The sequence below is a fragment of the Nicotiana attenuata genome, unplaced genomic scaffold (assembly GCF_001879085.1).
Source record: "Nicotiana attenuata strain UT unplaced genomic scaffold, NIATTr2, whole genome shotgun sequence".
Lineage (NCBI taxonomy): Eukaryota > Viridiplantae > Streptophyta > Magnoliopsida > Solanales > Solanaceae > Nicotiana > Nicotiana attenuata.
This window is the reverse complement of record NW_017671074.1, coordinates 190,160-204,480: the sequence shown is the minus strand read 5'-3', so window position 1 is coordinate 204,480 and position 14,321 is coordinate 190,160. Positions and strand designations below refer to the sequence as shown.

Genomic DNA, 14,321 nt, shown 5'->3' with positions numbered 1-14,321 from the left:
TAAGATATAATTATTGTCCAAACATAAATAATAATCGTTGGTTTTAGTCCCTGAAATATTTGTAATTTAATTTTGATCATTGTGATATCTGATTAGGCATATTGGTAAAATGTATGTACTTTTGGTCCATCTACATGTGATTTTTCATAATTTGATCATTATTAACTTTAAATCATTTAATTACTCATGCATTTTGTTGAACTTATACTAGTAACTCCATAGTTGAGGGGAATATAATTCTCAAAAAATCTAAATATAACTACTACTGATAATAGTTTAATTTATCAATAATTGAGGGATAAAAAGAGTAATTATCCGAATTAATTAATTTGATCCACCTGTCCAAAATTGCTTGTTCAGTTTGGGACAAATGGTGGACAAAAGAACAAAGTTGTCAAAAGCCATCACTAATTACCATGAGAGAAACGACCAAAAATGGAGAGCGCAATATTCGAAGTTAAAGACAGCATTAAACTCAGTGGCAATTAAAACACTCCATTAATCTTCACTCATTATATATATATCTCATATATAATCAATTCACTGTGTCAAATTCTTCATCTTTTTTGCCGCCTTTGCCCCTTCCCTTCGATCGTTCCATTTTTTCTATTCCTGTCTAATTCCACTTTCCAATTTTAACTCTGCTTTCCTAAATCAGCCAATTCCACTTTTCCCCATTTTCTTGATTTATAGATCACAATCCAAAACCATCAAGATTTCTTGTTTTCCTTTTTTTTTTTTTTCTTGTAATACAGTAGTAACAAAATTTCATCTGGGTTTTTCTGCAATTTCAAATTCAAAGGCGGAATTACACAATTCTGGGAACTGGGTTTCGAATCTTGCTTGTAAAAGGTTGAATCTTTAGATGATTCTAGAATCTTGAGAGTCAAAAAGTTAGATTTTTTTGGGGAGGAAGAAAAGGGGAAGATGAGGAATAAAGGGGAAAAGAATGACCTAGAGAGTAGGTTACCGGTTTCAGTAACAAGAGATTCAACAGTTAGTCTTTTAAAGGTACTAACAACTTTGATTGTATTTGTAGTTGGAGTAGTTATTGGATTGACCTCAAGTTCACATATTGATAGGTACTTTACTTTTCAAGCTGAACAAATTATTGCAAATAATGCATTGGCTGATACAGTGAGCAGAGCTAATAATAATAATAATGGAAGTTGTAGTGTTTGTGAGAAAGAGGATTGTTTAAGTATGGAAAGTTTTGTTAGGCTAAAGATTTTGATTCATGGAATGTCTGATGATGAATTGTTTTGGAGGGCTTCATTAGAGCCTTATAAGAAAGAGTTTCCATTTAAGAGAGTGCCTAAAGTGGCTTTTATGTTCTTGACTAGAGGGCAATTACCGTTGATACCGTTGTGGGAGAGGTTCTTTGAAAGACAGGATGTGAATAAGTATTCTATATATGTGCATGCCTTACCAGGATATGTGCTGAGTATTTCAAATACCTCAGTTTTCTACAAGCGGCAAATCCCAAGTCAGGTATATATGATTCTTGCTGATATGTATTAAAGATTGTCTGAATGATGTTGTTTCATGCTTATTGTGTGCTAGTCTAGGAAATGCTTTCTTTTGTGCATATGTAGTTTTGTTCTGTTTTCACATGGAATGTGTGAATGTATTATCTTGTGAGATGACTCTTATTTTGCACAAAAAATGCACCTCTTTCTTTCCAAAGTTGTTTAATAGTACAAAGTTCATATTAGGTGGGAAGTAAAAAAGGAGGACGTTGGATTGTCTATGGATGATTTGTAAGGTTGCTGAACACTTTAGTAAGCAGTTTAAGTTGATGTTTTAAGCAAGAGCATGGTCAGTTTCTTTTATGCGAATCTTGAATTTTTCAGTTGTCTGTCAGAAGCAGGGGCGGAGGGAGAGTGCTACGTACGGGTTCTGACGAACCCAGTAACTTTTGTTTAGACCTTGGATTTGTATTTGGAAATCCATTAAATATGTATAAATACTCAATTGCGAACCCAGTAACTAACGAGTTATGGGTTCGATTGCAAGTTCAGAACCCATAAACTTCAATATCTAACTCCGCCTCTGGTCAGAAGTTTGAGGAAATATTTTGGTTGTGACAATTTGCGTAAAAGAAAAATATGATGAAACATCTTCATACTTCTGAGACAAATTATTGAGAAGATGCTTTAAAACATTACTGATGGGTGCTGTCTACTACCAAAGTTCGCTAAGATTTTGTATAAACTACTACTGTGTGAACTATTGAGCTGTGTGAAGTGTGATTTAGTTTTCTCCAAAATGACACGAGATAGAATTTATATGAGTTGATTGTTGGTTCATTGTATAATCTTCAGGCTGTAGAGTTTTCAATGGTGATAGGTGAAAAAAGCAAAGACATAACCAATTCTCATAGTGCCTTTTCATTCATTAAGATATAGCGGAGACATGTCTATGTTACTCTATGCGTAGATTTGATTTATCAGAAAACATGTCTTTCTAGCCTTAGTGGTAGTTCGGGGAATGATTGTGCAGTGTGTGATGTGAGTCAAAGGGATGCCTCATTACTTGAATTTCCATTTTGTGTATAACAGTGATGCAGCAGATATGCTATGCTTCTTATCCAAAATAAGAAAATAAATTATGCTATGTTTAGGAATCATAGCTATTCAGAGTTGCATTCAGAGACTTACGATTCCTCGAACTCGCTGAACACTTCCTATATCTATCCGTTTTCATAGTTTCTGCTATCTGTCTTTAGTTAGACAAGCACAGGCCTCTCTTAGCTCCCGGTGACCTGCTTCGGGAGACCTTTTCGAACCGCAGCATGGGGAATGTCCTCTCTCTGGCTAGGCTCTATTGGTCTGAGAATGCCCATTCTTTACTAGAGATCACAGAAACTAACGGGGAATGAATCAGACGGGATAATAAAGATGGGAAACAGTTATAAGTAGAAAAGTTATGGGCTTGGGATTCCTACATTATGGGGTACTGTAAGTGCCAGAGTCTTGTTGCTAGGATCCATTGAGATTCAACCCAAAGCTATAGCCGATATGGGCTTGGAAGAGTCTTTTCTTTTTTCGTTTTAAATTTTTGGGGCATATATCCCCAAAATAAATTCTACTACTCATGTGTATTTATATTTTCTATATTGATCCCTGAGGTGATATCTAAAATCTCTAACTAATGCAGCACCACCCTTTACCAAAAAATACACACACTCAGACACGCATATTTGTATATACATATCTTATACAAGTAAAACAGATCTCATATATGTGACTGCATTCTGTGGGTGCATGTAAAAGAGTATGTATAAAACCAGCTTTGAAGAGGAGGAGATGTGACTTTATTTTTGGAACATGAAGGTTGCAATCTGGTACATAATTCAAGTGGGAGCTTTAAGGTGAACCTTCATTAGTTGCCGATTAAAACTAGCTCTAGCCTTTTCCTTTCACTAAATCCTTGTGCTCACATGGATTTCTGTTAGAGTCAGCTAGTGTGGAAATTTAAGAGAGGCAGTTACTCAGGTATATAAATACAAGCCTGCAATTGTTTTTAACAACTTAGTGAATAATTCATTAAGACAAAGAGTACCATTTTCCTTCAACATGATCTTCTAAAGCAATTTTTTAATTTTGTTCTTTCTTCTTCGACTGCGACTCAATCATATGCTTTTGCATGTATCTACTTATTGAAGATTTTCACGTAAACTGGATTGAATTATTAGAAAAGCTTCTAGTTTACTATGAGAATTTTGAAGCAACACCAATAGAAAACTAATCCGGATCCAGTTTGACCAGAGCACAATTAACGGCTTCAAGTAAATTATTCTAGCTAATATCTAATTTATGTAGATTCTGGTGAATTGAAGTTTCCAGTTTATTGGTTAAATTACTTATCCATGTGCAGTGCACATCAAATGCAAATTAGTACAAGTAAAAAGAAAAAAGAGAAATAAATGAAATCTTCTGGATTAGCTAATCAAACTTGAATTTAGAGGAAGAAGACAGACCATGAGTTTATGCGACTACCATAACTTTGAGTTTAAACCATTTATGATATACTAACAGTCCTATCGGTTGAGCTTACTAGTTAAATGAATTTGAGTCATGTTACTGGAACCCTCTAAGAGAATACCGAGATACTTGGTGTACTAAATAGATTGGGCTAGGTATATGATATTGATGAAAAAAGGAAGAGACATGGATCTTTCTTTCTTGCTTCTTTGTGAGCTTAAAGGTTTCATAAGACCTACACGATGTGTTCACGATGTCCTCATAAGTCTTAATGTTGTCACAATCCAAGCGCACCCTGCTCTTCATATAACCTCCTGTACAAACACTCTTCCTCTTTGGGAACTTGTACCTTGTGAAGTGGGCAAGGAACAACTATTATCTGATACATTGACCTACACATAGTCTATTAATAAAGAAATGGGGTGTGTTTTTAAATAATTATCAAGGACTTTGCCATAACTCTGTTTCAGTCTCCATTTGGGTTATCAATGTAGAATTCATTCCTGTCAATATACTACATAGTTTTAGCTGGAGCGAGAAATCCTGCAGGATGTAGATTCAAAGTTGATGGACATTGCAATTGTTCTCTGATTGAACTAAGTGGACTGAAATCCTGTGTTTGTGTGATGTGCAAATATAATAAGTATAGATCATAATTATCTAGGATGCTAATACATAAGTTCTCTAATGTTTACATCTTTGGAATTTTGATGTAACAGTGTGACAGTCTGCTGAACTATTTATATTTTTTATTTTTCAGCATGTTGAATGGGGATCAGTAACACTGGTTGATGCTGAAAGGCGGCTATTGGCCAATGCCCTGCTTGACTTCTCAAATGAGCGGTTTGTCCTCCTTTCTGAGAGCTGTATTCCAGTTTACAATTTCCCAACTGTCTACAAGTATCTTATTGGATCCATTCATAGTTTTGTTGAATCATATGATGATCCTTCTCGCTATGGGCGTGGGCGCTATAACCGCCGTATGAAACCTGATATTAAACTTTCTGATTGGCGAAAAGGGTCGCAATGGTTTGAGATGAACCGAACTTTAGCCGTTAAGGTAGTTTCAGATACCAAATACTACGATATCTTCAGAAGACTTTGTACGCCTGCTTGCTACCCCGATGAGCACTATATTCCTACTTTTATTCGATTGTTCTATGGACCTTTAAATGCAAACCGGACAGTGACGTATGTTGACTGGTCCTTAGGGGGTCCGCACCCTGCAACATTCAGCGCGGTTAATATTACTGAAGGTTTCTTAAAGTCAATAAGGAACAATGGAACAGCATGTTCATACAACTCAGAGAAGACACATATCTGTCACCTCTTTGCCAGAAAGTTTGAACCAAGTGCTCTAGAACCTTTACTAAACCTCAGTTCCAACGTGTTGGAATTTTGAAGAGAAATTTTGGGAGATAAGGGTATCTTTTTTCACCCTTTCTTGTGATTGATTTTGATGTTAGATCTTTTGCTCACCAGTTCAAGTCTGCATTATGAGTTATTTGACTCTTGTAGTACATGATACATAATTTCTTGGAGAGGATTTAGGTCCTTAAAAATGAGGAGAAATATTAGTTTTCCAGTGCAATATGCCACTATTTCTTGTAGTAGGGGGAATTACGGTGATAACGATATTCAAGTGTTTTTGTAGCTTTTTTCGCAGTAAAAGTTGGTGCCAGATATCATATTATTTCCCATGTAAACACCCCCCCCCCCCTTCCCCCCCCAAAAAAAAAAAAAAAGCTTTCTAATGTAATTATCTCAGAGGAGACAATGCTGTATTTAAGAAATTAACTAAGTCGTAATTATGCTCCCATTTGCACAACATTTTTCCTCCCACATTTCATGAAAGAAAGGGGCAGTTTTTAAAGAAAAAACATACGACCTTAAGGTGAAATTGAAACATCACTAGTGAACTGCTATATCAAGATAATGTAAAATATTAATGTTAAGATCAGGTCTCAGTTACAAACATAGATCGAGCTGAATGCAGTAGTACACCCATTGCACTGAATAGTGAATGGTGATGGCTACAGCCAGAGACACGGTGCTATAAGTATTAGAGTCTATACCAGCAAGTGTTTGAAAGACCGATACCTCAAGTTTAAAGGATAAGGCTGACTTTCACTAGAACACTGTTACATAATTCTGAGAGTATTAGACATGTCAGGAAGAGCTAAAAGTGTAAGGCCGACTTTCGCCAGAATGCTGTACAGGACGTTGGTGGTAGCAGCTTCCATGCACGATTGTAATAGCAGTCGGCTCCATCTACTAAATAACCAAATTTGCAAGCACACTAGTCTCATGTGAGTAAAAATGAAAGAATTTCTTTCTCCAATGATGCTATAAAGAAATATTGTACCATTGTGAATGTGTTTCAATCGAGTTACCTCAAAATTCAAATCCCCGCTCAGAAAGTCCTCCCTCTGGAAATAAAGAAGCCGCATGTCAGTTCAAGACTACTTCACATATGCTGAGCAAAATTTACATACTAAACACGAAATATCAAGGTGAGACAGTTGCAGTCTGGCAGCTATCAGATGAATCTGGATCAGCGTACTAATTACAGCTTGCAAAAAGGAACGGAGGCCTCGATTTTTGTGGTTATTCTTTCTCTTTTTCTTTTTTCTTTTTTCTTTATTGGATAATGGTTGAAAATAGAAAAAGACACCTCCATAGAAACTACAAGTTCCTTACAGCACAAAAAGAAATCAGAATGTGAATACATGGAAAAAGAGAATTCTGTAAAAATTGGATGAATGGAGAATGAGGAACGGCAGAAACATATAGAGAAGGAGCAATATCATGCACACCAATGTCAGTGCCCGCTTTTGCTGAAGCAGGACAGAGAACAGTGCACTAGCCGTTCCCATTTTTGGACACTCTGCTGCTAAAACCTTACCAGTTGCTGATAATGAAGTCAAAAGAAGTTTTCAGTCAGTGACGAAAAAACAAAATATCAGTCATATTTTCAATTCGATACTTTCCTCAAATACAAGGGATCTAAATGAATGACAAATACAAGTGTCAGCCACGATGCACATGTTTTATTAATATGGAAGGGCAAAGTTCCAGAATACAAGATGTAGAATTAATAGGAATATTTTCTCAGCAATATTACAACTTAATTCATTTCACCAAGGACAGCTATTCACTTATGAGCAACTCATATCAATTTCTCTACAAAATTTGCCAATGATTTCTATTGATGCATATTAACCCATGATCGTAGCCACATCAACTGTCACAGCATGTGACATCAAGAGGATGTTTCCTATTCCTGCAGTAGTAATCAGATAACTGTAACAAAAGCAGGCCCGCCAGAGAAACTATGCTTCACAAATCACATTCTCCCTTGGCCTGCCACATGGGGGTATTGCTCGACGTTGTCCCTTCGGGATGATGCCTCTTCTGTTACTTGAGGACTTATATTTTGCCTAGGTACTTGTGTAAAGGCTGGTGCTGGACCTTGCATTTTGAGGGCACCTCTAAATGATTGGGAAGCATGTGAGATTTCATTTAGTGGAGTATGAGCAGACTCTCTTTGTATGTCCATGGAATAAGGTGATGCCTTTTGTGGAGTCTGTGTGAAACCTGATGGCTGACCTTGCATTTGATGGTTTCCTCCTTGTCCTGCCATATAAGTGGACGGAGATGACCATTGTGGAACATGTGTGAAACCTGATGGCTGACCTTGCATGTGAGAAGCTCCTTGTTGTGGCATGAATGAAGGTGGTGGATGACCTTGCCTTTGCAGTGATCCTTGTCCAGCCATGAACGAGTGTGGTGGAGCTCCTTGTTGTGGCACAAAAGAATCTGGTGAGGACTGTTGCACGTTTCTTGCAAAAGCTGATGGCTGACCTTGCATCTGCTGTGATCTTTGTCCATCCATGAAGGAAGGTGGTGAAGCTCCTTGTTGACCTTGCATCTGCTGTGATCTTTGTCCATTCATGAAAGACGGTGGTGAAGCTCCTTGTTGAGTGAAAGAAGGTGATGATGCCTGATGCGGATTTTGTGCAAAAGGTGAAGGCTGACCTTGTATTTGATGTGATCCTTGTCCAGCAATAAAAGAGGGTGATGAAGTTTGTTGCCACCTTGGATTAGGCACTGACTGCTGGCCTTGCATTTGTGATGATCCTTGTCCTCCCATGAAAGAAGGTGGTGAAGATTGTTGCCAGCTAGGATTAGGCACCGACTGCTGGCCTTGCATTTGTGATGATCCTTGTCCTCCCATGAAAGACGGTGATGAAGATTGTTGCGACATGGAGCTAGGAGCATATGTTGCACTTTGCATTTGTGGTGATCCTTCTCCTCCCATGAAAGGCGGTGATGAAGATTGTTGCGACATGGAGCTAGGAGCATATGTTGCACTTTGCATTTGTGGTGATCCTTGTCCTCCCATGAAAGAAGGTGATGAAGATTGTTGTGACATGGAGCTAGGAGCATATGCTGCACTTTGCATTTGTGGTGATCCTTGTCCTTCCATGAAAGAGGGAGGTGAATTTTGCTGCCACAATGAGTTACGAGCTGAAGGCTGACTTTGCACTTGTGATGATCCTTGTCCCCCGAAAAAAGAAGGCGGTAACGTCTGCTGGGCTGCATAAAAGAATTGACAAGTAGCAAATGATCAGCGCATCAGCTTTTGGGTATAGATAATGACGCTAGTGCTGTACAATGATGTGGGTTAAATATTTCTCTATGTTCCTGCTTGGCAGAAGAGGTTCTTTTATCTTTTAAAAAAAAAGATGAAATTTGCCAAAAGTTGCACAAAATTTTTAAAAAAATATAGTAGTAAAGAATTATGTAAAATCAGCAACTACTGAAAAAAAGAAGATAAAGTTAGGGAATATGCAAAATATGGAAATGTGCAGAAAGGTGGGAATAGAGTACCTGGAACCTGAGAAGTTCCTGCTGATTGTCTAGGTATTTGTGAAAGCCATGGAACTTGTCCTCGAGGTGGCCCTGATGGTCTAGAAGATGGGAAGTAAGTCGGTTTTGTAGCAAAAACTTTTTCAATCTCCTCACGACGACCTTGGTTACCAAAAGCTTCTAACATGAACTCCCTGAGGGCACTGGTGAGACCAACACCATAGTTTATCATCTGACTTACTAAATTGGAACTCGCATCATAATTACCTTCCCCGCACAGTGCCCTAATCACAATATCATAAGTTGTGACATCAGGTTTTGGTTCTCTCTCACCCATCCTGGTCAGAATAAGCACACACTCCGCGACCTTGCCTTTCTCAATCAAGAAATTAAACCATTTATCAGCATGGATTGGAATGACTCTCAGCCCTGCCTCCACCATCTTCGTGTATTTCTCCAAAGTACCTTCAACATTCTCCATCTTCACATATGCCTCAATCATTGTCCTATAAGTTGTGACATCTGGGCTCAATGACTTGTTACACAACTCCATATAATATTTTTCTGCTTCCTCCATCATTTCAAGCTCACAAAGTCTCGTTATCATATTATTGTAACCCGCAACGTCCATTGCAAAAGGTCTGGTCTTGAGGCCCTTCCCCACCTTCTTGAAGGTCTCCAACGCCTCCGAAACCTTCCCTAACCTAAAACACTCATTCACCATTAAATTAATAGTGTCTGAATTCACAGCCTGGAATGTTGGTGGCGTGTGATCATCCAACATGGCATCAAACAACGCCCACGCCTCCGTTTCCCTTCCATGCCTCAATAACACCTCCAACAGCACGTTACAAGTCGCGGGAACCATCCTATACTTTTTCTCAAGAAGGGATCGATACGATTCCATCGCCTCTTTTACCTTCCCCTGCTTGAAAAACCAGTCCATAAAAGTAGCATTCACCACCCCATCATAAACAGTACACCTCTCTTTCAACTCGTCAAACAGCTCATTCGCTTTCTCTAAATTATCCAAATTCAGGAACCCTAATATCAAATTATTATAAACTAGAGAATCCGCACCGTGTCCTTTATTAAGCATTTCCCTAAGCAAATCTACAGCTTCAGCTATACGGTCAGAATCAATTAACCCTTTAGTAAGATGGCGATATGTCACAGCAGATGGACTAAAAGGTGCATTTTCAAGAATATGACTGTATACTTTTAAGCCTTCATCAACTTCCCCAGATTCACAATGTGACACGATGAGATGATTGTATGAAACAACGTTAGGAATAATATTATACTGATTGAAAAAGTACTGAAACAAAGCCTTAGCATCACTGTATCGGCCGGAGCGATACATAGCACCGATGATAGCATTACACGTGAATACAGTGGGCCGTGTGTTTGAGAAAACGGCGTGACGAGCAACGGCGGCTGCGGAATCCAAATCCCCGGCGCGGATGAGAGACTGAACGCGATTGTGCAGGTTAAGCCGGTGGCCGGTCAATGCTGACGTGGTATCAGGGAGACGGGAACGAGGGTCGTCGGGTGAAGGCGGTCCCCTCGGGAGTGGATCACGACGGAGGGCGTTGATTGGTGGTTCAATACGGAGGCGGCGCTTGCGACGGCGGCGTTCGGCGGCGGCTTCTTCGGCTGAGGAAAATGCGTATGATCGCTGAGGGAGAAGGAAGTTAGGGTTTTGAGGAGGTGGTGGTTGTGGTGTTGGGTGAGGATGAGCGGACGGTGTGAATTGAGTTCTGACAGCGGCGGAGGAACGGCGGAGAGAGCGGAGGAGGATGCCATAGAGTGACATCGCTAGTAAGGTTTAGGTGAAATACTGAGTGTGGAAATGTGTGTGAGGCTTAAACCTTAAACCCTAGAGGTTGGAGTTTAGTTTGCAGACACAAAACTGTGAAGGGAGATGAGAGAGAGGTTTAACGAAGGAAATGTTAATGTGTGGTTGATATAATTTTTGGATTTTCTGTACACTGATCAGACACCGTTTGTGGAAAGTCAAACTATCTATTGGTTGACCGATAGTCGCGGATTCACTCAGCGACATATATAGATGATAAACAACCCTATCCCGAAGGAGTAGAGAGACTGTTTTCGAAAGAACCTCGGCTCAAGAGAATAAAAAGACAAAAGGATACAATATTAGTTTCACTACAGAGATCATAGGAAAAATAGGAACATAAAATGAAGAAGAAAAATGCAATGCAAAAACGATGGCTAGTAAATAGGTCCTGCACCGAAAAGAGAAAATAGTAAGACACGATATTGCCACTAGCTATCTTACATAAAAATCCTACCAGACTAGGCTTACAAAGGTACAAAGTAAGGCAAGACTCGTATAATTTTGTTTCAGAAAAAGCTATAATTAGTTGTAATTTTGGTAACATAGACAGTGTACTTAGCATTATATTTATTTTGTGTCTTACTAATAAATACTATGGTATATACAGGTTATATGAAACCCCTTTACTAGACAAGTCGATTTGTTGTTTTTTTTTTTTTTTTAATTAAATAAAGCATGAGAAGATGCATTGCAATTCAAAAATAAAGCAATTAAACAATGTAGGCAAAAAATATTAATGCTTATGGACACCATGATATGTTATTTCCTATCCAAAAGTAACGATGTTTGTTTACAGTTTACACTAGCTTTTAAAGTATTTTTATTAACTTAATTATATGTTTTTATTTCCTAATATTCCCCCTTTTTTTCTACTTAGGCACGGGATTGTTATCCAAGTAATTAGTTTGTTTCTGCTGTTTTCTATATTTATTCTCTTTCTATAAAACCTTAGAAATAAATAAACATGACTGCTAAACTAAAATGTCTTGTATCATTCAATTTCAAATTAGCCCCCTATATAACAAAACACAACATCTGAATATAAATACACTTGAAGATGAGAAATTTTGATTAATGTTAAACATATTACACAAAATCACACCATAAAAATGAAAAACATAAGATTTGCTAGATATTACATACATAGTCATTTTAAACTAGGTATAGCACAAAATGACAAGAGGAGCGCAAGAATTAACACCAGTAGTGTTATTATTGACCGGGAAGATGTTATCAAAATGGATGTCATAAACATACACAGAATATTGGCATTATTCTTAGGTACAAAAAATGATAATTACAAATACACAAAATTCTCTCTAGAGCAAACTGAAAAGTCCAAAATATGTTAGAAAGAAAAATAATTGCTAAAGGAAGAAAAAAAAAAAAAAAGGAAGACTGAATTTTCCGTTGTAACAGATTCTTGATGCATATTTCTATCATTGTTGTATGGTATTTATTTACTCTTGAAGCATTCAAACTTCTGTACACAGGTATAAATCAGTGAATGTATAGCTTATGAGAATGTCATTATGTGTATGTGGCTGTTCTTCCTTTTTCTTGACTTTGAAATGGATCAACCCAACATTGATCTTCCTTGGTGGCTTTACGCCATCTATCTCGAAAAATCTTCATTTCGATATATGATTGTCTTCTGACCTGCACAATGTCATTAAACACAATGAACATGAGAAGAAGGATTCTGCAGCGAAGAGTTGCTAAAAATGCACAAGATTTCGTCGTCCATACTCCGTTTGAAGGGGAGCCTTGGAGCAACGGTAAAGTTGCCTCCCGCGTGACTTATAGGTAAAGAGTTCGAGCTGTGGATGGAGGCGGATGCAATGTATCGGCACCGGGTTCAACTAAACCCAATACCTTTGTTGCGGTGCATAAATTTATGCGTAAAAATTCACTAATATTATAAAATATAGCAATATGAACCCATAACTTTAAAAATACAACAAGTTCAATGCCAAAACCTTAAATGTTGAACCCATAAAACTTAAATCCTAGATCCGCTTCTTGCTGTGGAAGCAGCCACTAATGCTTACAATAGGGTAGGTTGTCTACATCACACCCTTTGAGGTGCGGCCCTTCCCCCGACTTGCATAAATGCGGAATGCTTTGTGCACCGGATTGGCTTTTTTTTTTTTGGTACCGTGCACAACGGCAACCTAATAACAAATGAACTACTTGGTGCTTCTGGCTAGTGTTGAAGGAAAATGTTAAAACAACTATGTCATCTCTTTAGTAAGGACATCACAAAAGAAATGCTTTATGAAGTAAAATTTGAACTTACCAAAGACCTATTGTCAAATTTCTCAAAAGATGGAGTGGCCTGCAATTCCAAAAGAAATTTCACTTTTTTAAGAAAAACAAAGGCAGAATATTTATGTAATTAAGCAGGTAAGATCTGCAGATCATACCAATGCATCAGAATCAGTTAAGTTCTTCCCTTGAAGTGAATGATGTAATTCTTTGTTTACCTACAAAAATTAGAAACAGAAATGTTACACAAGCCAAACACTTATCATCATATTGCCCTATAGTGTTAAAATTTCATCAAAAATTGTGCGGAGAGGATCAATAATCAATGAAGGGAAAGAGCTACTTGCCATTTCAACATCTGAATTACCACCCAAAGAAGGGACAGCCAAATGAGTTATGTACTCTGCATCAACCACACCGACTTTCCTTGTACGATCACCCTGAGAACTATTACACATATTACTATCATGCCAGAAGAGATGCGAAACAGGAGAAAAGTTATTTAAAATTTCTAATTAGGAATTTGCCTGCGCACAATAACCGAGCTTCATATCCAAGCCCCATGCATGGATCAGGTCATTCTGCAAAGAAGGAACAAGCAGTTTAAGACGAGCAAAAAAAGGAGCTGCCAGTTTATCAGTTAAAATTACCAGTAAATCATCACTGAGCTGGTCTTCGTGAGGATTAAAAAGGTAATGTCACGTGCTATAAACATCTCGATATACAAGCATACGCAGTAATAGATAATCATGTTTATTACTGTACACTTTTGTAACCACATAGACCATCATGGAGGAGACAACTATCAAAAATCAAAAGAAAAGGCAACGAAAAAAACAAAGACAAAACAGTGGTTTGCGGTTGGGTCCCGCCAAGTCAATTAATAAAAAAAATGGGAACAATTGTATTCAACAATTCAGGAGTCAGCTGATTAGCTTGTTAATCATTGGAAATAATAAAAGCTCCTGTACCTGGACCATATACCAAGCACAGCGCCAGGCAGCTTTTGAGAATACAGGAGCCATCATTTCTACCCACCTGAACAACAGATAAAAATTAAAAAATAAGATAAAGAAAAGGAGTGTCCGAGCTAATAGATTTAGTTCAGAGAAAGTTATTATCAGATAATATTACATTGAGAACAACCAAAAAAACTTGCAGTTGTTTACCCCACACAAGGAGGTGACGTGCTGTTGTTATCACACCTTTGGCCACTTTTATTTAATCTGTAGAACCTCCTATCAAAGCGAAGAAATTACCAGTCAGCTTTTGGAATGAGACAATTTACATGCGAAAGCAAATTGACAAAATTAATATCAGGTTCGCCCCCCCCC

The 14,321-nt window shown here is 37.9% G+C and overlaps 3 protein-coding genes across 6 annotated transcripts in view; 1 reads left to right on the top strand and 2 right to left on the bottom strand.

Moving 5' to 3' along the window:
• Positions 1 to 381: 381 nt before the first annotated feature.
• LOC109205707 lies at positions 382 to 5,679 on the top strand. Its single transcript, XM_019368452.1, has 2 exons — positions 382 to 1,491; positions 4,747 to 5,679. The coding sequence occupies exons 1-2, from the start codon at positions 928 to 930 to the stop codon at positions 5,386 to 5,388; spliced, it is 1,206 nt and encodes a 401-aa protein (XP_019223997.1). The 5' UTR covers positions 382 to 927; the 3' UTR covers positions 5,389 to 5,679.
• Positions 5,680 to 6,997: 1,318 nt separating this feature from the next.
• LOC109205706 (pentatricopeptide repeat-containing protein At1g10270-like) lies at positions 6,998 to 10,817 on the bottom strand. Its single transcript, XM_019368451.1, has 2 exons — positions 8,880 to 10,817; positions 6,998 to 8,585 (listed from the first exon to the last, which is right to left on the bottom strand). Exons 1-2 carry the CDS (start codon positions 10,672 to 10,674, stop codon positions 7,333 to 7,335), a joined length of 3,048 nt encoding a protein of 1,015 aa, XP_019223996.1. The 5' UTR covers positions 10,675 to 10,817; the 3' UTR covers positions 6,998 to 7,332.
• Positions 10,818 to 11,909: 1,092 nt separating this feature from the next.
• LOC109205705 overlaps positions 11,910 to 14,321 on the bottom strand; it is an 8,254-nt gene continuing 5,842 nt past the window's right edge. For all 4 annotated transcript variants that reach the window (XM_019368446.1, XM_019368447.1, XM_019368448.1 and 1 more), the window contains 7 exons: positions 14,157 to 14,225; positions 13,959 to 14,025; positions 13,515 to 13,568; positions 13,335 to 13,427; positions 13,146 to 13,205; positions 13,019 to 13,057; positions 11,910 to 12,378 (listed from right to left, as the gene is read on the bottom strand). In XM_019368446.1, the coding sequence (XP_019223991.1) occupies positions 12,250 to 12,378; positions 13,019 to 13,057; positions 13,146 to 13,205; positions 13,335 to 13,427; positions 13,515 to 13,568; positions 13,959 to 14,025; positions 14,157 to 14,225 (511 nt within the window). In that variant the 3' untranslated portion in view covers positions 11,910 to 12,249. The remainder of the gene's footprint in view (positions 12,379 to 13,018; positions 13,058 to 13,145; positions 13,206 to 13,334; positions 13,428 to 13,514; positions 13,569 to 13,958; positions 14,026 to 14,156; positions 14,226 to 14,321) is intronic.

What these genes read in the sequence shown, in the direction of transcription:
- LOC109205707 (XM_019368452.1), top strand. Translation starts at nt 928, where the DNA reads ATGAGGAATAAAGGGGAAAAGAATGACCTAGAGAGTAGGTTACCGGTT. An exon ending in AGCGGCAAATCCCAAGTCAG is followed by an intron (nt 1,492 to 4,746) that starts GTATATATGATT and finishes TTTATTTTTCAG; the next exon opens with CATGTTGAATGGGGATCAGT.
- LOC109205706 (XM_019368451.1), bottom strand. Translation starts at nt 10,674, where the DNA reads ATGTCACTCTATGGCATCCTCCTCCGCTCTCTCCGCCGTTCCTCCGCC. An exon ending in AGGAACTTCTCAGGTTCCAG is followed by an intron (nt 8,586 to 8,879) that starts GTACTCTATTCC and finishes TCTTTTATGCAG; the next exon opens with CCCAGCAGACGTTACCGCCT.